At 47.5% G+C, this 26,765-nt stretch overlaps 2 protein-coding genes across 5 annotated transcripts in view; one reads left to right on the forward strand and one right to left on the reverse strand.

Annotated features, from left to right (window-relative positions):
• LOC139989737 (uncharacterized) overlaps window positions 1-26,765 on the forward strand; it is a 264,324-nt gene that overhangs the window by 115,938 nt on the left and 121,621 nt on the right. The gene's annotated exons all lie outside the window — the stretch shown is intronic.
• Window positions 12,133-13,005, reverse strand: LOC139989932 (uncharacterized). The gene is made up of 4 exons (XM_072008657.1): window positions 12,850-13,005; window positions 12,699-12,749; window positions 12,373-12,496; window positions 12,133-12,296 (listed from the first exon to the last, which is right to left on the reverse strand). The coding sequence occupies exons 1-4, from the start codon at window positions 12,922-12,924 to the stop codon at window positions 12,226-12,228; spliced, it is 321 nt and encodes a 106-aa protein (XP_071864758.1). The 5' UTR covers window positions 12,925-13,005; the 3' UTR covers window positions 12,133-12,225.

Below are 26,765 nucleotides of genomic sequence, written 5' to 3' on the forward strand. Positions count from 1 at the left end.
CGGGGTCGCTTTATTTCGATTCTTTGACTCGCTGATTTTGCAAGAGACAAAGCATTCTCAAGGGGTGCATCGAGAATGTGGTCAAGGGGTTGAGCGATCGAGTCGAGATTCGAGTCGAGAACGGCACCGCCGGTTGTTGCCAAAAATATTCCAACTATTTCAGCCCATTAATAGTCAAGGACACTGATACCGGATGCGTCCTTCGTCTTACACCCAGTGGAAGTTGGCGGACGATCTCCGAGTCTTATTCGGCTCGTAAAATTTGTGTTTTGGAACTAGATCCGGAGCCTAGATCTTCGTGGCTCATCGGTGTTCGATCTTTCTGTAACGTTGGAAATGGCGATTAAATTTCTCGAATTCTTCGTAATTCGTCCCAATTAACGCTCTCGCTTGTTCGGAACAATGTAACAAACACAGTAGAGTATGAATTACGTAAGTTACATGGAAATTACTCAGTTACATCCCGCGGCCGGTCTACACGTGCCGACTGGTTAACGAGCAAAAATTCAAACAATACACGGAAACAGACAATAGCCGCGTTTCCATTCTCGACTGAGGAGGTAGCGTTACACCACGTCGAATAATTAACGATCAATGGCACAGACGAGCGGCAACATTTTCCACAATTAAGACGAGAAATACCGCGATGTTGGCGAGTACAATAAAGTAGCGACGAGACGGGCCGGGGCGCGAGAACAAAATTCCGCGGTGCGACTGAACGCATTGACGCGTCGACGTGTGACGCGTTAAAATGATCATCCCCCGAAGCGGCCTGTGCGCGCATCCGCGCGTCACACGAAAAAATATTTTACCCGTTCCTGTCGAGATGTCCACGACGCAAGATGTACGAGAGTTCCGAAGCGCGGGAGAATAGTTGTCGACGGATAAAAAATACGAGAAAAAGAAAGGATACGGGTCGAGCCGGGTAGCATTTTGATATTCATTATCGGTGGCAGGTTGTCAGCGAACGAAACATAATTACGGCGGCGGTTGATCCGCGAGTCTGGTCGCCTCTCTGACGGCTTCCTCCGCGCGTATCCTGTCCAACCGGTATCTCCCTCTCTTTGCCAGCCAGCAAATTATATTCATATTTGGGGGATTACGTCGACGATCCCTCTGGATCAAGAGAACCTTAAAGGGCCGACGCTCGCCGTGCTAATTATTTCCCGGCAGTCTCCCGCTCAGATTCAATTTCGCCTCGGCGGACACGGCCCAAACGATGGAAATTACTCCGTTCCCTGCATCGTCTTCGAATCTCTCACTAATTACGCTACTTGCTCAGTCTTTGGACGAGCTTCGGTTCGTCTTTTGGTGATCAGACGTCAAACCGAAGATTTCAACGATTGGCCATACGAGATTTTCTCATTGCCACGCGATGCTTCGATCAAATGAATTTGGTTCTAAAATAACGAAAAGCACGTTGCAGTCCGTTTCGCCAAGCGCACTTCGCTTTAAGTTTTACCTGTAGCTTTGGGAATCTCGCGAGCCACACCTAGAACAGGACGATAATCTATCTTGTGGATCTATCGACATCCACCGTGGGAACGTTTCCCATGTCCTTCTTCGCGGATTCAGATGCCGCAACTTGCAGGATTGCTTCTCTCTAATGCCAACTCGAAAGTAGGCTAAGCCGAATTCTCGAGAACTTCTGAAACAATGCGGCGGCAAAGGATTTAACGACGAACGCAACGAATGGCTCTAGCTGGTGGAAAAGTTGCTGCTTTTCATCGGTATTTCGCGATCACTTGCTCGGTGAAATAAGTCGTTGAAACACCCCATCCACTTGAATTCTCTATTCTCTCGAGCCGTCTGCTTTCGAGATTTAGTGTACGCAGTTGTGGCGTTATACGATTCCGTGAGTGTGTAGGGTAGATCGAACGACTCTTGCAAGAAGGGGACCGTTTTGGAGATTTAAACGAGAGGTCTGTTCCTTTTGAAATGGAAGCATATATTCGTTTTACGATACCGTATAATGTAATCGTTGCAGCTTCTCGTGATGGGACTTGAAAAACAGTGGGTACTCGACAGTCACGGTACTAGAACACAAAATGTCATCTATTTTATCCAGTATACGTTGCAGTATTCAGTAGAAACGTGACACCGGTGTGTCTAGGCCGTTGTTCAAATATAAACACGTTATCGACATGAATTTCGAGCGAGCAGAGAGTAGGTACAGGTGTTGCAGTTCGCAATACCGCATGGAAATGGACCGATCGCGAGGTTGCATCGTTTCAAGATGTCGCCCGATTCTCTCGTTTGCCGCGGATCATTTACTATTCGCGTGTCGCGGCACACAGTAGGAAATGTATCTAATAATCGCATTTATATTCGCGTCGCGTAGAGATCGACCCCTCGAGAAGTTTGAGTTCGGCTCATCGGGAAACCGGCTCGTTGCCTTCGTCCTGCGTCCTACGAAGATTATGAGTCACGTGTATGAAAAACACAGGACGTCGTTGGTGTATCGGAACAATATGTAAAACGAGAGCGAGATACTAGCGGGAACAACATCGGGACATAGGGAGAATTTATCGCCAGAGTTTTCGCGAGATTTAGTTTCTCGGATGGTGTGTACGAAATACAATGGGAGTTCTTCGCTTCTGAAAGAATTTCCGGGTTACCATGAACACGCGATCGTTTCTTTTTACAGATCAAGTTCGATGCTCCCTATGGCCGATCGTGACGAGTGTAGAAATTGCCGTAGCGGCTGAAATATTTTTCGGTCAGCGTCGAATCCCAAATGCGAGTATTCTAGACTGCTTACGGAGTCTCTTGCTTTAGAATTTCGAGAGGTTTGCAAAACAGAGACGCGTTGCATCGACGCGGAAAATTAATGGCACAATTTTCTTATACGTTGCAGGGATAAACCGACGATTTCGTCGGTGTACAGATATTTATGGCTTTTATATTCTAGATCGCTTTTTGTCTCGTTCGTTTGCGTCCTTTCACGCAAGAAGAAGTACATACTTGGCATGGACTTTCAGCTTTTCCTTCTAAAGTTTTTACCCCGTCCTGTCAAACGTCGTTCGTTCAGCCCTTCCACGGTTAACGTGGGGGGAGAAGGACGAGTCACGAACGCTAGAATTTACATTTCGTAGGTTCGAACCTCTCGAACGCGTTGAACACGAAATCACGAGTCAACGAGACGTCGTTGAGCACCGAAAACAATCTCGTGACGAGTCGAATTTACATTCGTCTTGCGAGTCGACGATATTCAACTGTACGAAAACCCTAATTAGTCGTATCTTTGAGCGAGACGAAATTCCCAACCATCTTCACCTCGTTTGCTTCTCCTGCAAGGTATAATAGATTCTAGCCGAATTGCGATATCCTTCGTGGAGGTTTATCCTGCAATCTCACGTAACGTGTAATTATGCTTTAAACAGACAACCTGCTCTCCAAGAGGGCAGAAGGAAAAGAGTAACAAGGGAGCGTAAAAATGGCAGGTTACACGCAGCTCGTTATCCCAATACCGAAGAAACTTCCTGCGGTCTCGAATGATCGTTTCACAGGCCTCGCTAGCAGGGGCGTCTTTAAATTACGTACGCCGGAGATGAGGAGGTACGCGTGCCTACCCGATAGAAGAGTAGACGAAACGAGATGGTACAGAAAGAGTAAGAGAGAGGGAAGGGATCGACAACGGGCTCGTTTGAGCGTGCTAAACCGTCGAGGTTAAACCGCAGTCAGTCGTCACGGACGTGGCTCGTAGGATCGAGACAGGGGTGGATTCCGATAGACAATGGGGGTGGTATCGTGGAATCGCGTCCTGGCACGCATTGTGCGCATCCCCTAACGATGCCCGATTACTATCCCCCGTTGGTTTGTTTCGTGGGGTCGCGTTCGAACGGCATCCTCTTGCGATCTCTCGAGTTAAGCGACGATCCTTGTTCCGTTTTCACGATGGGCTCGTCTATCTGGCCCCGAGCAAATCGTTTCGAAAACGCGCACGTCCGAAACGATAAAGCGAAATTTATTCTTTATGCGACCGTGTCGATAAAAGTCATCGAGGTTCCTTCTTCTCGGTGTACTCGTCTCTCTTTCTTTCATTGTTCCCACATCCAACAGCGTATTACGTTTCTTAGAAACGCGAGCGGCTTTCGGGTGGATGTGAATCGTGGAGGGGTTCAAGGGGATCGACGTGACGGAATTTTGAAGATAGGTATCCAGTAGTGATCGGTACTCTGGCTAAAAATCTTGATTCATAGCTCACAGGTGATGTCGTGGGATTTACGGTCTTCTTTTGGTTCTAAGATTTGCTCCCGTTCTCTCGTTCGGAAACCTCGTGATGTCAGGTGCATGCGAATCGACACGAACCGCGAACATAAGGCGTATCGACAGTTTCGGCAGGCGGATAGAAACGGACGTAGATTCACTCGCAAGGACGATCCGTAATCTCGATAGAGCGGAACGTCATCGGTGTGCCATCTTTCCTCTCACGAATCGGACACCGGATGGTTCGATTCGGTGGCCGGAGGCTCTTCGGGTTATATCTAGTGGCGAGAACGCGAGGAATGTCTCTTCTCTTGCGTGGTTCCGTACGTGCTCGATTTCCAGCGAATAAGACCGTGAGAAACGGCAGAAAGAGAGAAAACAGAGCACGGGCAGAGCTTTTTACGCGAGGCTCTATCGACCCAGTCGAAAATTCCAATTTATACCGCGCGGAATAATTAGCAATGGCGGGAAATGGCGCGGCGGTTTTTGCGCGGGTCTTTATCACGATCAAACGAATTATTCGACATTACTTTGGTGGTGCGGGTTTAATATAGACCGGTCGGGTCGGGCTGACACCACCGCCGGTCAGGATAAGCCAATATACGAGCAGGCTTACCGTTAATCCCGCGATTTTTAAATTATCTTCACGAAATTGCGTCCCGCCAGGATACAGGACAACTTCTGAAACTGCCAGATAGCATTGCCAGTAGTGACGTCGCGCCAGTCCGCTTAGCGTTGCCAAGTTTTGGCCAGCTAGGATCACGTTTGATCCTTTTGGGTATACGCGACTCCCTCGAACAGCGTCGTGTCGCGTCGGCACGCGTCCCTTCACCGGCCAAGGACCGATGAATTTCGAGGCAAGTTCCATTTACTCTATTTGAAACGTGGAGCTTTTTAACCTTCCTCTTCCGCTCATGCAAACTGTTGCCTGTCCAAGCTTTCCTTTTGGAGCCACGACGAACAAAATGTAAACCGCCCCGGGGGGTCAGCGAGAGCCGGGCCGACTGTGCTTTCTACCTTTTTTCCTGTCGGAACACCGGAGCGGCACCGGCGCAAATATTAAAATCTTCTTGGCCCTTCCACGCGTTCCGGCTAATTACGAACGAGCGGAATCCGCTACGACGGCGGATTATCTCGTCCATCTAATCGCGCGTTTTCGATTTTGCCCGTGACACGCGGAGAAATTCAACTTACGGTTGAATTTAAGGACGAAAGAAACACTCAAAGTGAAAAGGAGACGGAAGGGAAGAAAGAGGAAGCCCTGTGGAAGACTTCGCTGAATTTTCTACGAGCAACTTCGATGGAGAGAGGTGAGGCGGAAGATAGACGAACGAACGAAGGCGAGGTTTCGTTTGCATGAAAGATAGAGAAGGAATCCTGGGATGCGATGAGGAAGAGAGGAGTCGAGGAAGGGAATGGTTGCCGACTCGACCGCAAACACCTCACGTAGCATCGCGTAGATTAAAGCCTGTCCCGAGTCGGTTGACACTTGTGTGCGAATGTGTGTGTCAAACGCGTGGCGAAAACACACGGGAAATCTTGCGAGTTCGCGGCAGAAAAGGAGACAAGGAAGCGTACGTACACTAGAGTCAAGTGCGAGGAGATAAGGCAAAGGGAAAAATCCTGAGCGAGGTTCGAAACGGTGAAAAAAAATCAACTACGGAATACTCGTCGGGATCAGACACGCATTCCGGGGAACTTAGTTTCCGTAAGCTGTCGTATTTTGGGGGGGCGAGGATCAACGATACGCCGCGCAGGAGCCCGGCAAACTTTTCCAATTATCTTGTATTAAAAGGTGGCGCGATTGGGACCGAGGTTGTCGCCGACGACAATTTTTTACCTACAACCCCGAACACGAATGTCTCTCGATGCGTGAACGGCATATTCGAGGGCGTCTCTTCAGCGTGCCGAGGGGTGAGCCTCGCGAGAGACTACGAGATATTACGCGTTCGACCGTCTACATCTGCTTTTCCATATCGCTTGTCGCACCGCAAGGGGATGGAACTTCAATTTTGCGGAAGGCGTCAACGTGCCTGGCGAACAACCGCTTTAATCGGACGAATTCCCGCACTTTTACGATCGTGATTCATCGAAGGCGCCAACCGCCACCCCCTTTGGCTTCTTGAATTTGCGGCCTTAAGTCAGATGGTTTCGCGATCCATTCGATGTAAAGACCTTGGTCATCTTCGATGCTTATGCCTCTTATTACCTATAAAAATATGTCTATATCCTTAGTTAGTGGTATTTTCACGGGGAAAGGAACACGAAACGATACTTAGAGGAAAGTCTTAAAAACCTGCTGGAATATGGAGTCGGTTTTCTGGTTTAACCAGGAACGGACGATGGCGCGTCATCGAAGACCATAAACGCGTGCGAGGGTCGCGCGGCCGTAATTTTCAGCCGTAAAAGAGAGGTATAGGCCGATGGGTGACTTAGGCTAGCGTCGCGTTAGCCTAGTCGTTATTATTTTACTGGCCCTAAACAGCCGCCACTGAATACGCGGGAGCGAAACAAGAATCGTACACGATCCCGACTAGTCGATTCTGTTTCTAGGAAACGAGCGCGAACGTTAATGCACCGTTACGTGCTGTCAAAGTATAGGAGTTGTGAGCCTCATCGGGGTAATTCGAGGGTATATTTGAAAATTTTACGCTCGACAAACGTTATACCAGTTATACCAGGCTCGCGTTTAAACCTCTTATTTAGACGGCTGCTATCTGTAATGCTTTCATCTTTCAAAGGTCATCGCGTTTTCATAAAAAGGCAGAAACATCGTTAGGTGCACTTTGGTTACGGGTTGAAAAGCACATGCACGACGTAGAATGTAATACGTTTAATTGAACAGCCACGAGCGTCCCGGCGAAGAGGCTCGATGTTATCTGAACACGAAAGGTCGATGAAGTTCGGTCTCGGTGCACGAAAGAAGAATTAATTCCTGCCCGTAAAGTTTCCCATTATGTTAACAGCCCCTGTGGACGATAAACTTCCCGTGAATCGCAATTATATGGCGCCTACGTGCTTCAGCCATAATATATGTATTTCTCTTCGTACGTCAGATTCGCCGGTCGTAAATGGAATTACCTTGGCGATAGAAAACTCGTACGATATCGGCCAAGAGAAACAGAGAGGAATGGTAAGACTGCGCGAAGAAAAATTGCCGTAGCTACGCGTGAGCGAAGGGAAAAAACGATTCGACTTAATCCTCGTACGCACTTACGCGAAAACGTGGCGTGAAAAGCATTCACCGTGGAGCCTGGATCAGTTTCCTCCGGATATAATGCCGGTGAAATGGTCGCTTTAGTATGATATATGTATCACTTACGCGGGGTGATAATGAAAAGATTTGCTGGCTCTTTATGACTTCCGTGGCTGTTAACCGGTATCCCGCGTTGCTTTCCCTCTAACCCCCCTCTCTCTTTCTCTCTCTCTCTCTGTCACCCGAGGTTTTTTAGTTTCACCGTGGTGCACGTTCGAGCCGCGACGCTATCGCTTTCGTTGCACTCGCAAAACTTTTCTATTAATTTTTCATTAGCCACTCATCCGACGAAATTAACCGTCTTTGCTGTCTTTGACCGTGACACAGGTCCAAGCTGGAAAGCAGAACTTTCATTCGCATCAAAAGAAATTGATATTCCCGGGTGCACGATTCAAAGCTGATCGCGTTGTCTCTTTCGTCCGCGTATTAAGTCTTTCGCTAGTTTTTTTTGTCTGTCCCGTGGCGTAACGTTCGTAATCCGGGCGAAATCTCTGGAAACATTGGTTTCAGCGACAGATACCTCTCTTCCTTCTAAATGTAATGACACTTCCACTTGTCGGCAGACAAAAGGAAACTTAGCGAGTACAGTTTGCTCTCTGATTCTACCGTTCCTTGTCAAAAGCACTTACCACTCATTAAACACTCGAACATCGCTGCGACACGACCCTGAAACTATCGTCCGCGAGGAAACATTCTCGAAAGAACAAACTCGTAAAATCGCTGTAAACGCTCGTCTACGTTTACATTTACACAAGTTGCGTGGACTCCGCATAGTTGTGCCCATTTCTCGTCGCGATGCAATTTCTCCGAGTTTCTCGAGCTGTTTGGTAAATCCGGGACGACAAATCTCGCGTGGAGAATTAGCAGGCGCGAAGGCGCTTTAGAAATCGCATACAGTGTGCAGCATGGCGTATCAGCTGGTAGTTAGATGGATGAACGATGCTGGGAAAACGTGGCGCACGGTCTCGCGCGCCATTATTTCCGCGTGCACGCTAAATCACACTTAAAGCTTGAGCCGCTCTTCTCGAATGTGCGCTCTCTACGCCACGACCTTCCACTCTATTTCCACCGGCAGCTTTTACTCTCGGAGACTGTGGCCCGGTAACGAGTCGACGGGCATCGAGCCGAGGAAAAATTGGATTCCTGAAATTTCGAGGCTGGAATTTTTTAATACGCGCCTCTCTCGTAAATGTTGCGTCTGCCGTTCGTGCTCTTCCTTCGAGAGACTTCAAAGAGGTTGCTCTCGGTCGGGAATTTCTCTTCGGCTAAAGAGTCAAAGAGATAGAGGGAGGACATTTCTGCGAGTACACGGGTTTCGTGCGCGTTTTAATTGAGCAAGTACGAGCAGCCGGGTTTTCCAGCATCGGCACGCGACGACTACTTTCCAAGCGACAGAGGATGTTAATAATATTCCCATCGAGTCGATCGTCCGTTTATAACCTCATAAACTATTTGCCATTTAGAAAGCCGCGTCTCGCGGTGAATTTATCAGGCGAGAAAGCCTCCCCTGACAGCCGGCGCAGCGACGTCCGCAAACATCATTTAGCACTCTCACCCACGCGAATTCCCCGCGTGAATCCAACGAATGTCGTTGCCTAAAATCGCGTCACGGGAAAGGAGCTTGAATAAACAACGAAACCGTGGAAAGAAGGGAAATCATTTATTAATTCGTCGCGGGAGTCCCGAGGAATTAGGCGGAATGGTTCGGTTGGACGGTGGTCGCGTCGGAGGGTGAAAATTCCAATGTTAAAAGCTTCAGTTCCCTAACTAATATCGGCGTCGGTCGCTTGGATGAAATCCTCACAGCTCGCACACATTTTTCTTTGGTCAATTTAAACGCTGTCTACGAGTCGCGGTCGTGATACCCTCACGCGAGCTTTGTTTTCCTTTTGCTCGTCTTCTGCCTTTCCAGCGCCGCCGTTTTTTCCCTCGTGAATTTTATTTATCACTCGCGATACCCGTGTCGCGCGACGTGTAGTATGTCGAATAAATTCGCCGAGTCTCGAAGCGGATCGCGGACGAAAATAAAGCGTGCGGCGCGCGTGCCGCTCATGCGACACCTTCGTTTTACTAGTCTTGCAGCGGCAGATTCTCCGGAGGCCGAGTCGTGCGACGGGTTAGAGGTCTGGCCACGGTTGAACGACTCGATTCCCGGTCGCTCCGACGCCACGCGATGGGGCTGTTTGTCGCGCGCCAAGTCGACCGAGCGCTCGCACTTTAATCAGCCCTGTCCTTTAGTTGGAAATGTTAACGTTGCTCTCGTCACGGTTCCCTTATTGTCGCAACAGTGTGGACTTTTAAACTATTTCGGAGATTTAAATCCCTTTGCGTGTTTCTTTCCGAAATGCATGAAAAATTCGAACGAGTAGCTCGTTCCTAATAGACGAGCCAGCCGTAAATTTACCAGCGCCGCGAAAACGTTTGAACTACGACTAGAATCACACTGGCACGCTTCCAAACTCGGTGTTCGCGCAGCCACCGTAACCACAACTACTCTGGCATAACACGGCGCTAAATATCAGGGTAAACGAGCGTCTGAACAAGTCGAAGATTTAATTTCTGTAGCGAAGGGTGCTGCTCGTGATAATTCATCTTTCGTAATGTCGCGCGATTCGAAGGCGCCGATCGGCGTCACCTGCACGTGGTTACACATCGAGGTGGAACCGGCCGCGGTAAGGGCGCGTCGATGGGCCTCGAAACGATCGATCGGCTTCTACTGAATCATGCGGGTGTCTGGCGCGAGCCACACGGAATATTTCACCGCGGTCGTTCGCTAGGACAAACGAAAGAGCGGCACTTAGGTGGGGAGTAATATACGTTGCCGAGGGCGGTAACTGTCCCCGTATATTACGTTCCGCGTGTCCACGGGGACATACATTCCAACCGGCTGTATCCACGGTAAACAATGTTGCGAGAGTCGTGCCTAAACGATTCCTCGTGTCTGCAGTTATTTTGGCAATTAATCGCAGGCTCCTGCCGCTGAAATATCGTGTTTCTTGCGTCGCGCTGCTGACTTTTTCATTCCTCTTTGCTCCTATCGTTCGTTCGTGCGTTCCTTCTTTCTCATTTCGCGCTTTGATTCTTCCTGCCGTATGTCCACTCGAACTGCAACTGACGATCGAACATGACGATGACGAAGGCTTTTAACGATCGTTCTCCCATCCTCGGCCGGCACGTACCGCAAAGTTTCACTATCGCGATGCTTCGCTCGGTGATATCACCGTAGTCTCGATCTCCTTTTTCGTCGATATTCACCGGCCAAGAGATCGACATCTTACGCCCGACGCTTTGTTACCGTCTGTTGTTCCTTTTACTTCTCGGTTCTACAGGGTGTTCGATCGCAGTTCGAAATTTTTTAAGCGGCCAGCAACGAGGAAGCGTCTATGTGCTGACGACACGACGAAGTTTATTATGGATTTCGCGAACCTCCGCGTTCCAAGTTGCTGGAACTTTTATCGAGGAGCAAGCGATCGCCGACGAAAAAACAATGAACAACCGTCGTTTGCACGTGTATTCCGAGAACGATCGACCTTTCGATCGCAGCGTTGGGAACGTTTTTCCTTCCTTTGGCCGACGCCGCTTCATTTCTCGCGTATTAAAGTAGAATTAAACAGGGTCCGGCAACGAGGATGATGGAGGAGTGTGCATATGAAAAATCACCGTCTGAGCGTAAGCGATGAAAGGATATTACGATTGTTACGTTTTTCCTGTTAGAATCGTAAATCTTCGCTGCTGGTTTCCGCCAACGTACCGCCGAGGGTGTACGAGTGTTTGCCTCGCTTCGTCTCGTTTACAAGCGAAATTTTCTAGAACCGATAAGCGCGTCGCCTCGGCTCCTGCTCTCACGTGCCACTTCGCGATCCGTGCACGTCTACGGAAGTTCCGATCGTAACGCGCTTTTATCAGCGCTCGATAGGATAATGTGGTGTGGTCGTGTAAGTTCTTCCACTCGCTTTGTCGTTGACGAGTTTCGCGGTAAACAATTTTATCACCTCACTGCGAAAACTCTTCGAATTTTACAGCTATTCCTACCCATGTTACCCTACTACATCGCCTATTTAGTTATAAATTCAATGTATCGAAACTTTCAACTTAGTTCTCGTTGATTTCGCTTGGAGTATCTACGCAAATTGCCTTCCCGAGTAAATTGCTTTCCTCCGATTCATATTTAAAATTCTAACTGATTCCTGACGCGGAGGACGATCAATCTTACTTCCGAGTCGCCTCCCCGGTCCTATCCGTCTTTCCAATAAAACGATACTCGCGATAAACCTTTCGAAGCCAATTAGGGGCTAATTGATTTTAACTGTAAATCTATGAGCCCTTTCCTCGGCCGGTTCTGCGGGATTGCGGTTAAGACGGGGACCGGAGATCTCTGCCAACCAGCCAGTTGTTCCCGATAAATTTACGATGACTGAACTCCCTCTTCTTACGCTCCGCGCTCGTTTTCGCCTGTTTCCAAGCGTTAATGAGACCCGATCGCGTCGTGCCATCTGTCTTTCCGTGATTCCTTTTGTCTCGCTGCCAGTCTTTCTACCCTCTTTCCGTTTCCGCATCCATTTTGCGGAAGAGCTTATTATTAAACGTTCCTCCGATCGACTCTTTATCTTATTAAAAAGCTTTCGCGTAATAAGCGTTCGAAAGGAAGCAAATACTATTTACACTCGTGAGTGCCAGTTGCTTTATTATTGTGGATAGTGCATAGCGTACAAGAATTTACTACGTAAATATATTGGCAGATTTAAAGGTCCATTGTGGAATTAGTTGACGTTAACCGGTTGATTTGTGTTCGTCAGATTTTCTAAGGAACGACCTTTTCGATGGCCTTTAACTGTAGACAAAAATAATCACGTTGAAAACTCGTAGCTCTCCATTGTTCAAAGATTTCAATAAATTAAAATACTCACTGCAGCCTAAATACGGAACGCAGACCTGTCCCTTGGCACAATCGCTGTCCTTCTTGCAATTTTCATGCGTTTCCCGTTTGCGCCGGTCGTCCGAGATCTGCACTGCGACTACGTCCGACTCGTCCTGTCGTTTCAAACAAAAAATTTGATCGCGAGACAGTGACACAAGTTTGATCAAAGTATAGGTTGAAACGTATCTGAAATAATTCTACTCCATTGGCCAGCGTTTTTCGCTACTTTCTATCTCGAGCAAGAAGATTCGGTTCTTTTAATACCTCCGAGTGATTTAGTACAAAAGGATCGAAGCGAAAGCTTCTTTTACTCACTGACTCTCCACTGCGATCTCCTAAGCGGATCACGTGAACCTCTGGCTCGTCCTGCGGGTGAAGGACCAAGGACGATTAGAACATGATCGCGATTTACCAGAAACGATTGAACTACGCGTTTGTTCGGTAGGACTAGCTCGTATCTTCGTACCTTGTCGTTCTTAACGATGCACCGCGTTGCCGAAACAACGTACACGAACAGTAGAATCAGAAATAGTCGGTTCATCTTTGCTTCTCGTCTTGTTCACGCGGTCTGGGAAACACTGTCTGATGCTAATACGAATCGCTCTTTAAATACAGAATCTATGCGTCATCTTTGTCGTGAACCTAGATCCATTATCGTTACAGACAGGTAGCAATTAGCCGAACAGATTAACTAATCTTCGTCGAATTGTCATACCTTTGGATTATTATTGGAAAATAAACTGGAAAGTCCATAGATGGAGGAAAGATAGTCAACGTCATAAACCACTGTTAGTCGCGATCACTTCATTTTCGCACAACGGTCTTTATCTAAATTGGAAAAACAGAATAGCCCGTAAAACGGGTCACGAATTCCAACGAACGACAATTACGTTCCGCCGTTTATGAGCCATCGTTAGAAAATGCGTTGTACAGCATGAAACGAGGCGACTGATTCGTGTCGATCGTTCGCGATATCATCGCGATTCGATCGTTTCATTAAACCCGCTACGGGTGAATGAATTCCGTAAAACTCATATGTCCGGTGAAAAACGAACATTGAACGAGGAAGGGAGAGGCTTGTTCCGCCCTCGGAAGTCCACGTTCTTCCTGTTATCGCTCCCGTTTCGACGCTTTAATTACCAGGCCCATTAATAATACGATAATTACGTGCAGCTAATAATATACTGTAGTTGATTAAAAGCATCCTCAAATATAACTTTAAAAATTCATCGTTACATTGAAATTGTTCAATCGTTTTTAACGTTGCAACAGTAAGTTTTATAAAATGTGAGTAATGAAATATCTTTTTCGCAAAAAATTGGATGTTTAGGAATTTAGAAGAACATCAAAGGCTTTACCCAACCATTTTCATATCACTCAGTGACGGAAGGATATAAAAATTCGTCGACCCCGTCAGGAGCATCCGTTTTACGCGACTTTTTACGTTCTAAGAGATTAATTATGCATGCCTGATGTAGCTAGTACGGTCGTTCGACGAGAATGTCCTAGCCTGTGTAATGGTTCCGCTGTTCGAAGACATGGATACGTTGAGTCGATTCGGGACAAGTATCATAAAAGTTTGAGATAGATTTATCACTCGACGTAAATTTCTGTCATATCGTTCTGCGACTCGGTTCTACTTTTGTGTCGATTTTGTAGAAAATGACAGCTCGTCGATCGATGGAGAAGATGACTCGCGTTGAAAACTAAGACGAGAATCGCGCTAATTAATGGCTATCGAGTAAAAATACAAAAAATTCTGTTTCACGCGAAATTAATAGCATCGAGATGCAGGATTTATAGATTGGCAAATTTTATTACACCTACCATGCAATGTTTTTCAGTAATTCGGTTACTTTTACATTTTAATATACGATTGCTCTGGACTATAAAATAATAATAATAATAATTCAAGTTTAGCGTAATTCGTAAATTTATGTTGCGGAGGGTAGAACAAAATTTCTGATTCCACCGAAGTTCGATATTTCAATTCGTGAAACACAAAGTTCCATAAGGCGATAAGTCTATTCCGTACCTATCCGACAGTAACATCACAGCGAGGGTGAAAGGCGGTCGCGTTTGCATAGTCACGACAGAGATGTCGAAGTTGCGGCCGAGTCGAAACCAGCGGTCCCCCGGCGGACACTCGACGTGACCGGCGGTCCTTTGTTCGCTTGATTACCGAACACCCTTGAAACTAGTCATTAGCTTGGCAAATAGAGAAGTCCGTGCCCGCAAACCCGCGAGTCGGAGATGGCAAGGTGTTCGCTTGCGAATAATTGGCCTGTGAATTAATTTGACCGCGCGTTTCCTAATACTATTCTGTTTTATTTAACTCCTCGCCGGTAACGAACTTTTCGAATGCGAGCATGCACATAGTTATTTATTTTATTTGCGTCAGGTTGGTTATCCTTAGAACGATTTAACGAAGAACAAACAGCGGTATAATCGATCAAACCTGAAAAACGCTATTCTTGAAAAGGGGAATTCGCAAATAAGTAAAGTAAAGAGGAGGAACGCGATTAGATGCGATTCCAGCGGTGACACGCCGAGAACCTAAAAGCGTCGTAAGGTCGACGAAAGAGTTGGCGGAACGCGCTCGAGAGGCTGCGACGCTTCGTAATCTTGCATAGAAAAAGAGAAAGAGAGAGGGGAAAAAAAAAGAATATCGCGTGGAAACGGTGCGAGGAACGGGTCAAACGACGCTTAGCGATACAACTGGTAGTAGCGTTAAACGGTCGACTCGGCGTCGGACACGCGCGAAAATAAATGGAAGGAAAAGGCGTCGAATTCAGCGAGATCGTTTGTCAGTTTCGTATATTTAGACCGTGACTCTCTGTGTGTCGCGACACGTCCTATCCTCCCCTGTCTCGTATCATCGTGATTTTCGCGTGTTCGTTATACGTCTTCCGTTCATCGACAAAAGTCCCTTAATCCGTGGAAAATAAAATTGGACGCGGTCGATCGCGTCGGGATTAACGTTTCATCGGATGGACGGCGAACTTTATTCGGTTCTGGTCGAGTCGAATAACTGGTTACAATTTCGGTCGTTGGCGTAATCCGGTTCGAATGGAGAATTACAAGTTAAAATTTTACAGACTGATTACCAGCGACGGAGGCATCAAATTATTTAATATCGATACGCTGGTTTGGTGAACGCGCGAGCGGGGTGGGGGCATCTATTATTTGATATTGATTTCGTTGGAAACGTGTACACTAGTGTACAAGTCGGCACGATTCGAATCGTGGGAAAGCAGCTTAATTGGAACGATTATCTACCCAGTCAAAGAGATAGCGACCAGCATTTCATGATGCACTTACGTAACGATTAAACCGCGTGTATAGGCCACGAGGATACGTTCGAGGTACATCGTTAACGATGAAACTAATGCGGGACTGAGATTGGGTGGCGTGGTCGATAGAGAGAATTCCCTCATCACGGAGCCAAACCGGGTCCTCCACGCTCCTTCCTATTTACGTGCGATATCTCGTAGTTCTAATAGCGGGGCCGTCTTGTCTTATAGTTCATCGATAGGTTGTATTGAAAAATTATCGTAATTGTGTTTAATTCATATTACGTTATTAAATCGATTAAAGTCACGATCTGTCGGTTACTCCCTTCCACACGATCAGTCGAATAATTTAGAACATTAAGTTCCTTGTTCTCTTTCTTAGTTTCGAAACCATAAATGATAAGCGATTATCGCAGTGGTCAAGTGGTTCGTTTTTTGGTAACGAAGCATCGTTAAGTATCTCTTTTCCTATATACGGTTTTCAAGTGGTGAGACCTGTTTCGCAACGAGAGAAAACGAGGCAAAGGAACGACTGTGTTTCCTATCGAAATCGACGGCGGGACGTTTCCTCTCGAACGATACCGATGGAAGGGCATACATCTTCGTCCATCCACGAAACGTCGCTTCTCGAAACAAACTAGCTCCGTTTGAGAATGCAGTCGCCACCCTCGTGTCTCACATATAGACTAATTTCTACGAGCGTCCCTCGTGACGTCTCCAGGGAGCAATGATGGGGCTAGAACGGAGCCATTTGCCGGTGTGTAGCCATTGAATTCTATCCATTTATTCGATTCGAGCCCGCAGAGACGGCTGGCGAAAGTTCTAATTTCTCCATACGTCGCGCAATTTCTTTCCCACGTTAATTAACGTCACGCTTAAGTAGCCGTAAATGAAATTGAGAAGCGAGAGATAAGCATCAATGACTTTAACACTGTTCTGCGATCGCCAAAAGATACGGTAGACTCGAAACTAGCTCATCATCGTAGCTTGTCATAGATCACGCGTGTACGAGGCATTGTGAAAGACTCGAAGGCATCGTAAATATACACATATACCATAACTGTGTGCTACAGAGTTCGTGACTTAATCTGCAAGGGTATCTAGGCTATTTACGGCCGCGTTACACTGCTCGTAGATTTATGAGCCGATTCGGGTTTCGTGCTTTTAGATCTTTACTCCCTCGGCCCTTTCCCTTGTGCTCTTTCGATACCGTGGATCGACGCGCCGTCGTTTAATATCCGCGATGCACCGATACCCGCCGCGCATTTGCGTAATTGCGCGCGCGTTTCCATTTTATCCGTCGATTTTTCGCGAACCGCCACGCCGGTCACATCCGACCGGCATTTCGAACCGTCCATTCAAAATAAATAAGCAATAACCGGCGAGGTAATCGCGAGAATGGCTAGAATTCAGTGATCGATTGGCCATTTTTGTTTGCCATTGAGATTAAAATTCGAACTTTGAAATGCTTTTAATAGGATAATACTAATAGCCGCTGTTACTCGCTGTTTCTCTTTTACCCGTAACAGGCATACGTGCAACCAGAAAAAGCAGAAGAACTCGAAAGTTTCTCGGAATCAGGCGGAACGAGCGTGACTTTCCTAGGTCTCGCGGTAAGCTTCGAAAAGAGCAAAGTGCGAAACTGAAAAGAAATAAAGGAGAAGGGTGATCGAGCACGTGGATAGGGGATCCGCGCGTCTAAGCGTACACACGCCAGATTCTCGCGGTTTCTTCGAAAGTTCGGTGCCACTATGGCTCATGGAACGGCGCGTACAAGACACCCCGAACACGATACTCCACTCCGAGAATCTCAAGACGATGCACCGGTCTGGATTTCCGCTTTAGACTGCTATTATGCCAACGAATCGTGAGTTAGGCGAGGGTGAACGTCAGCCTTAAGCCGAGCCGCAGTGATATATCCGCAATCGTATAGCCTCCGGGCTTTTCTCGGCATCGAGTCGTGAAAATTCTCCTAAGATTTCCGTGAAGTCGTGTCTGAACGTCCGAGGACGTATCTGAGAAACAATTCTAGCCCTGGCAGGATAAACAAGCGTAATGAGCACTTGGTCTACGATTCGGGTGTCTAATTACGGAGTATCTGATAAATATCGTTCTGTCGAGTAAATGAATCGAGCCGAACGAACATCTTACGAAGTTAGTTTCTCCCTCAGGTTGAGGAGATGATTGTCGTCATTTTTTCTTCCGACCCTCGAGGAACGTTTTGATCTATAAGTCAACTAGCGTTCTTTCGTTCTTAATTGGGCCACGGATTAATTCCCTTCAAGTGTCTGACCGCGACGATTTATTCGACGAGAAGCAGTAGCGGCGGGAGAAGCAGGAGATAAGCAAGACAGAGGAAAGTAGAGGAAGAGCGCGGAGGATTACGAGGACTTAACTAAACGGACAGCGTCGGGCGGGAGGATGCTTCTTGACGTTTTATCGCGACACGCGTTGCCCGTTGCTGTCGACCGATCGGATTAAGTGCCGTCACGTGGAAATTATTTGGGAAGCGTTAAATATCATCGCGATTCCGCCGTATAGTTAATGAGAGGACGCGAACAACCGAAAATACGTCGCTTTTGTGGCGGTGACAATGTCTGGAAATTCCAACGATCGACACGCTGATCTCTATGTAATAATTGGTAATTATTTAATAAAGCCGAAGAGGCGGCAGACGCATTGTACGGGTCCCAATACGTGCCGGCCGCACCATATCCAGGCAAAATATTCGAATATAATTAACGCATGCGACACCTTGACGTTTTATCCGTTTCCGGACCGTCCTCGTCACGGTTAATTAATAATAAGCGTTTAATTAAGCGAATGGATGAGCGCTTTTGCTGATTGCGTTCGCATTACCGATGGTTGTGCATGTTGCCATTTGTCGTGCTCCGGTATACTGGGTGGGTTTAATCAGTCTAGCATCTTGGGACTGCGCATAATATCAATTTAAACATTTTACATACACACACATTTCAGATTTTTAATTCTAAACTCGAAATTTGAAATTTTTCTACCTCTGCCGATAAATCCCGATAAATGAGTTTGTTTTCTCCGATAAAGACTAACCTTATAAATAATGTAAAAGTGAAACTAGATTATGCAAGGTGACAGTGCATCTTTGATCCACCTGGTATATTCACAGGATCGACGCGAGTGTCATTTACGGCACGTTTTCATGGCGTCGGCGTGCTTCGTTCGGCCGACAATTCGGTTGGCGGTCCGTGTCACTGTCACAATGCGATCCACCGTTGAAACATATCGTTCAATTATTCCTAAACTAATATTTATCACTGACTGGCGGGCCGATGGCGTTCGTCCGGGGCGCGCATTTATCGTAGCTTCGTTCGTGACGCACCCCTGGTTGTCGCGCGCGCTCGCCTCCCTTGAAATATGAACGAGAAACGTTACGACTTTGCGAGATTTTACGAGCCATCGTAATTCCGCGGTACGTTATATACGCCACGGTCACAGCCAGAGAGAATCGTAAGGGAATTATAGAACGCTTCCGCGTCCTCTGCGTTGCGAGTGGGAAAAGGCAATGGGGGGACAGAGAGTCGTTTTTAGGGTGGTCCATGACACCACTTTAGGGCAAACATCCCGGTAGCTCGTATCGAGCTGCAGACGAACGTGGGGATAGCCAGTATCCGTCTTAATTTTCGAACGTAGTTCGTAAATAAGTTTGTGTAGAAGCGGATCGCCATCCCGGGCGCGAGGATGGGGACGAGTCTAACTGAATTATGGGAATTAGCGAGCCGGTGATTTGGCAGGGGCGTCGAAGATTAATGGAAAGAGCGGCCGAACGATTGAAATCGTTCGTCTCTTGTCAACAAGTTGTTCTTCCAGGATTTCGGTTTCCGTTATCTTTAACGAGTAACTTCTTCCACTCTTGTTGTTCAATTTGCAAGTTAAACGTTGAAGAATTATCAGTCAGATTCATCGGTTAGCGTTAACCGCTGGGATTTCGTAGCTTAAAACCGGATCATGATATAAGATCGTCGATTTTTCTTCGCTCTCAAGCTGGTTGTTGCGATAAAGAAAGTAGTTAGGCAGCAGGAGTTTTACAAACGACACTGTCACGCGTATTGTACGTTCGTGCGTCGGTCGCGATTTCGATTCGGCGATTACGATCGAATTTCACTCGTCCTTTCTCGAACGGTAAGCCTGGGCTCGAGCATGATAATTAATAAACAAACTCATAGATATGCGATAGAGCGTCGGGGTGAGCAGGTCGCGTGAGATATTACGTGCTGAGGGGTTGGTTTGCTTATCGACGATTAGAAACGCGATTGCCTGCTCGTTGGGATGTTTCCCGATCCCCGTGTGTTCGACTTCCCCCCATCCCCCTGTTCGGTCGCCATTTTATTCGCTCGATCCTACTGTCTTTTTTTATTTCCGTTTCGAATGGAAAAAGCGACACCACTTAAGGGATGAAATGGTTTTAACGGGAAAAGTAAGGAAAAGAGGAAAAGTGGTCGGAACGGTAGGCTTCGTGGGACGAAATTCGCGGTAAAAGTCTAGTTGTATCGGGCAAAAACAAGGGTGAGTTACGAGCAAAGGGTGCGTCGGTTGGTCCTCTCGCTCGTTCCTCAACCTCCGTGCCCTCGCCGAGTGGATAATTCGAGCGATACATTTGAATTTCCCGCCATTACCTCATCCCACTAAGTATCTACCGTCTCCTCTTATTTTTCCTAGTCCCCATCCACTATCTACATCCCTTCCTGGCCATCAGGAATTTCCATTAGCTAATTACCGACTCGACGGATAGGCGGCTCCACGTTTTTGCCTCTTTTAACCCTCTCGATGGTCCTGGGGATTAGATTCCTTCGTACGACCTTCGAGAAGCAAGGAATCCCAAGATCGGACCAATTAAAACTCAATTAACATATCAGCCGCGCGAAATTTGAATTTGACTTAAAAATCGAGTCTGACAGTGTGTTCGGCCGTTTTCAAGACTAGTATCGAACGAAAGCGATAGTAGAATTCGGATATAATAATCGCAGATACGATTATTAATCCTCACGGTCGCTTTTCACTTATCATTTACGCGATTCGTGATCGTGGCCGCGAGGATGCCCGTAATTATCGCGACCGCACGAATTCAGCCGATCGAATGAGAAGGCCAGGTTTTATCATTTACACTTTACACCGTAATTAACGCGTGTGCAACAATTAGCCGCGATTAGAGCGAAATCGCGTGGAATAAATTACGCCGCGGGAATCAACGACGGAAGTTCGTGCTGCGCGTAAACCCCCCTCTCGTCGATATAATTTATCGCCGGCTCTTCGTCACGATCGCAACCGCGATATTATTTCTCTAACTGTTCCTATGTTTCTCTGTTTCAGGTAAGTGGAACAACGACGCTACTTCCCGCTATCGAAGGATATCCGTCGTGCCAGAATTTGCCGATAAATACGTTTTCAAGGCAGTGCTTCGTTCGAAATCAATTGGCAAACAGTCTTAATTGATTTTGGGATACTCCTCGGAATCCTTAGAATTCCATTCGCTTCACGTTACCACGGCACATTTCGTACAACTCGCTCGAGGACAACGTTTCGGTAACTGGTACGATCAGCCCTCTCGAAAAAGAAGAAAAAGAAATAAAAAAGAAAGAAGAATCGGTAACAGCAAGGGGCTAAGTGGGTAATGTAATGGGTCTCGGTTAACGCCAAAAGCGTCCGAAACTGTTCGAGGGTGGTGACGACGGAATTTTAGCTATTTTCTACGGATTGTCTCAGGGACGTATTTTTCGAAGGGCGAATAGGTCGTCGAGGGAAGAATAGGCTACGAGTACATAGCGATTTCCAGCAATCTTATTTACAATATATTTCGGCCCGACAGACAGGAGGACTTCCTTGCTATTGTACAAAAGAGTTGCATAAATACGATTGAACTCGCTCGCAGGGATTCCACTAAAAAATTGAAGATACGTTTGGTGTATTGGTCGATACGATACTATTCGTGCGATATATTCGTGTATTTCACAGTAAAGTTCATTTTATTTTGCTCTTTCAAAAGCAACGACGCGACGACGGCGCGACGTTTCGTGCTCGATGCACGCGTGATCTTCGCGAAGGTTGTAAAGGTTCTCCCCGTATCTCGTTCGCTATGGACGTTTGCCCAATAAATTATTTCTTTTTTTTCGGTTTTATGACTCGTAACGCCTGTACAGGTCTGTATCGCTCTGAAAGTCGTGTATTTCACGCGTACACCAATCGATTGGCGCGCACAAAGCTTGCGTTCTCTCAGTTGAATAAGTTGCCGTGCGATGAACGTTAGGCCCGCGTTGCTGACTTATTGCGCAAGTTTTCGGCAGCGAAGCAATTCGAGGCGGCGCAGCCTGAAAACAAAGTTTTTGGAGACTCACGGGAACGCTGCTGTGTTAGGCCGTTTATACCTCCTACGCCCCAGTTTACGGTGGTTTAATTATCGGTTGTAAATCAAGGCCGTCCGAAGGGGACGACGGGTGAAAAGGGGAGAGGTTCGTCGATAAATCTCCGCGACTATTTTGCACCGAAATAACCGAGAGTGGCTGCGGAACGGCACGAAACCTGCCCGAGAATTGACTCGTATCGCTCTCTTCTTAATTAATTTTTGCTAATCCCGTGGCTCGATCGAATCAACGCCCGTCGAATCCAGAGACACCGGGGGTTGGAAAGTTTTGCGAAAAATTCCACGCCGTGGCGGCACGTCGAGAAGTTCTTCAACTCGTCGGATGGTAATATTTGCATAAGTAGTCTGCGGGATCGTTAAATCCACGCCGGAAATTAGGGACGATATTAAATATGCGCTGTAAAAGTACCATTGGCGATATTTTCCTCGCGATCATCGCCACTTCATCTCGAGGAATCGTTCTTTTGCATTTTCCATGTCGATGTGCTTAAAGGAGGAACAGTTAGTCCCGAACGTTGCTCTCTCTTGCTACGATCGTTCATTGAAAAAGCTCGTTTCTCGCACGGCCAGCCAAAGGGCTCTTCATCAACCAGGGACTATCGAACGACCAGGCTTACGAGAGTTTCGCCAAGGGAATGCTTTCCTTGAGCCAACCTCGCCGAAAACGAGGGATCTTCGGAACACCTAGCTGCCAACCGACTCTGTAACGAAGGTCACAGGGGAGGATAGACGCGCCTTCTCGAGATTCCGTCGAGAGAGGAGCGAGATACGAGGAAGAAAGATTCGATATCGGCTGAGAATCGATTTCTCGACTTCTTGCCGGACTTTCGCACAGCGAAATTCGATCGTCATCGAGAAAGGCTTTTCTCGAGGACTCTTCGAGAGACGGACAGAGGGAGGGGTGGCTGTGCTAACGAAGCCACTCCCTCGTCTCTTCAGTGACCCTTGTTTCACTCCACTTTACGCTGGAAACTGCTCTTCCTCATGGAAATTACTTCCGCGCGTGATTCTCATGACTGTCCATTTTTTTCTCGAAGCCGGGGATCGAGTGGAGTAAGAGACTCGGAGATCGTCCAAGTTTCCTCGTAATATCGATTCTCGTTCGAACAGTTTCGAAGCAACGACTCTCGGGGTATCGGTCTATCGCTCGTTTAAAACTTCCGACCGCAACGAGCCACTCGCGTCGTTGCAAGCAACAAATCGCGAAACACGCTCGATAGCACTTTCATTAAGGGCGCTCCTTCTTTTCGATAGGCAAAATCGAGTCGAGGAATTTTTATAGAGGCCTATAGGGGCTGCTGCAGCCTTCGTCGTCGACGATCTTCGAAGGAGATAAGCCTAAAGACAATAGGGTGGCAGTAGGAAATGACAGCGCACGGAACTTGGAGATTCAGGACAGATTAAGGGTCGTGAAATCTTTCCTTGGCTCGTAACCTGTGCGCTCCCCTCTCGGTATTTTATAAACTTGCCGAATCCCCGGCTCGCGAAAGTGCCTCCTTGAGTTCTCGACACACTCGCCGAGGATACGGACCGAGATGGAAAAATGGCTGGGAGAAGGGATTTCCTCCCCTCTTCGTGACACGGTAAATCCGTTGGAAGTTGACGGAGGCACGATGCTGATTCGGAGAAAAAGGTCCACTTCTACGTGCCGCTATTTCTACTTATGCCGCAGAAACGCTGAATCGTTGCTAAATTACGCACGATATCCCCTCGTGTTCTTCGTAACGTGCCACGAGAAACAATCAGATCGCTCGAAATGATTTTTCGATATCAGCCCATCCTTCGCTGATTTTCTTCTTCGATCTCGAAGCGGATAGTCTTACCAATCGCGTAAATCTGCCGATCGTAACTCACCTATTGTTAATCACTAACTGCAGTAAAGCGACGCGTTAATCTCGCGAAGCAAAGCCGATCTGGAATCTATGCAAATACAATTACCCTGCTCTTTAGCATCGAGCTTCGGTTCGCAGCCCTTGGCACGGAGATCGGTCGGTCCTTATCAGCTCGTTCTTCAGAGTATCCTGCAAACGAGGCGGGATCATCCCGGGGACTATGTTAATGCAATGGGGAGAGCCTTATCCCGCGGGATTAGCCGGGTTCGCGGCTCGTTCTTCTCCTTTTTGTTTCTCCGCTTTTTCCTCCGGATCGATCGACCGACTCTCCAAGTTGCTTCTACTTATTTTCTAACCGTCCACCGCAACCGCAAAGACGTACGGAATACTGCTAACAAACACGTTAATTCGCCAAATACCTACTCGTCGACTTATCATCTTCGTCTGTAAACCGTCGATGAAAGAAAAAAAAAGGGCAACGTCGAACTCATCAGAAAAGCAGAGATCTCTCTCGGTGCTCGGCCCCTGAATGTTTAAAGTGGCTGCTAAAAAGCACGTTTCCGCGAACTCAGGATGTTTTCGCAAAGCAACACGCACAGTTCGCGCCAAAAATAATCTCCACGTCTCTCTGCTAGTCGGCAGAGGCAAAGTTTTGCTCGTAAAAACAAAGTTACACTGGTACGCCCCTTATCTGGTTCGTTCTGGCCAGGTTATAGCCAACCGAAGATAACGCGACCAGGCTAAAGTGCATCGGGCGCACCCGATGCAAACCCGTTGGCTCTTGAGGTCACACTATCAACCGCCCACCAGATCCTAATCGATGGAAACCTCCGAAGGGGATGCTTTATTGCAGTTTCCGCTCTGCGACGGGTCGCTTTCATTGCTCCATTCTTGGCAATGAAATTCATCGTCCTTGTAACAGCCGATTCTTTTCCGATAATTCTTTCGTTTCGTTTGGACGCGCTCGAGACGACGACGTAGACACGAATAGGATATGTTTGCGTTGTAATCGTAATGAAAGATTAGGTTTAGGACGTAATAAGGTTAGGGCGAGGGGTATATTTAGAGTAGACAGATAGGGTTCGAAAATGGCACGGTACGTTCCCTATGAAGCGGTCGGAACAAGTGGAGGGCGGTTTAAAATAACGGTGGCAACCACCGGCCTGCTGGCCCTTACACGAAGATTTTTATGACCGCCAAGTGTTTTCGGGGCCAGCCTCTGCTTAGCCAGGAGTTAATGGCGCCAGACGACGTTCAGATACTTTTTGTTTGTTCGTCCCGAAAAGAAACGCGACATTGTGTCCCGTGGTAACGGGGCGGTACAGTAGCACGGTGAATCTTCAAACGTTCCATTCCTTTCTTTTCTTCTCTCTTTTATGGAACAGTCTACGGTCTACTTTAAGGTTCGATTTACTCGAAGCTCGATCGAGCGTGTCGAAGCAACATTGCAAAAGTCAATCGGCCGCACGCGTACCCCGAAAAGATTACCAACGAAAGAGGGTGGCGGTTGAATTATGCACCCTGGAAATAGCCTTGGAGAGTCACGTACCCGTTCGCTAATATACGACACTGTATCCGTTTTTACGGGGATTGTCGAATTGCGTTAAACCTCTCCCTCGGTGGCCGATTATGCTCAACGAACCTTCGTGCTCGATCGCGATCGATGTCACAAGCTTTCCCCGTAGGAATTGGCGATTCGGGCGGCCGGGTCGTCTGTCAACGGCGTGAAAAAAATTGATCGTTAATGAGCGCTGGGGTGGTGTGTCTGGTCGAAGGGGTATTAAAATCACGCTGCCGTCGAGGGGATCGTTCGGCGACACGATTGTCTCCGTTTTTTCAAGTTAATCGGTGGCAAATTCGCCCTTTGATTCCTGGACGCGGCGGCGCGGGCAATTAATGACGGAGGAAAATGTAATTAATAAAAGGTCGGCTGAGAGAGCGCACAGGATGGAACGACCGTTTTGAGGTGTTAGATTCATGCACGAGACGCCTAGATCGTTTTGCAAGCTCGAAGAATCGTAAGTCGAAGCTTAGAGCTGATGTCACTTCCGGTCTCTGAACACAATGGCGCTTAATCGACCGGAAGAGGTCAGATTCGGTCAGCTTCGTCGAATATTTGCCCTACTTTCCATATATTTTCCTTCACGTTAAATCTGATTGCTCTTTCCCAGCAATTCTATCTACGGAATATTTTATCTAATATCGTTTGCAAATCTTTCGCTATAATTCATCCGAAAACAAACGCCGCAGCAGCTTAAACAAAGACGATCCGCCGAGCACAAGTTCCTATAAAATCGTTTCGTAGAAACGATCGAGCGATCCTTCCACGACTAAAAAATACACCCAATACTCACGCATAGAGAAAGATAAAAAACTTGGGACGTCCATCAAGAGAACGTCGTACGCTTGTCGTGGCGCGCAGACAGCGCGGACGAAAAAACACGCCTGGTATCCGCGGTAGACGATTCCGGGGATAACACCGCAGTCGATTAACAGCCCCGGCCATACTACCGACATATACGAAGATCTCGCTTTCAATTTCGGTCCGCCACATTTTAATCACCGGCGATAACTCTTCCGATATATCGTAGTTGTCCGCTTGCCCTCTGGTCCCATCGCGTCGTTTCCCTGCCGCTCTTCGTCCCGTTGCGTGGCTCCTCGATGCCGCAACGCAATCCCGCGGAAGAAAGCAATTCGACATCGAGTTGGCCCTCGATCGGGCCGCACGCTCGCCCACGCCAACTCTTCGATATCTCCTGGACTCGGTCATTGTGTGCGCTTTCGCCGCAACGCGGATGAATAGTTAACTTTTCCACGGCGCCCGTACAAAGTGGGGCAGTGTGTACCGTGGCGTCCCGGACGC

This window comes from Bombus fervidus, chromosome 8 (assembly GCF_041682495.2).
Source record: "Bombus fervidus isolate BK054 chromosome 8, iyBomFerv1, whole genome shotgun sequence".
In the NCBI taxonomy this organism is placed as follows: Eukaryota; Metazoa; Arthropoda; class Insecta; order Hymenoptera; family Apidae; genus Bombus; species Bombus fervidus.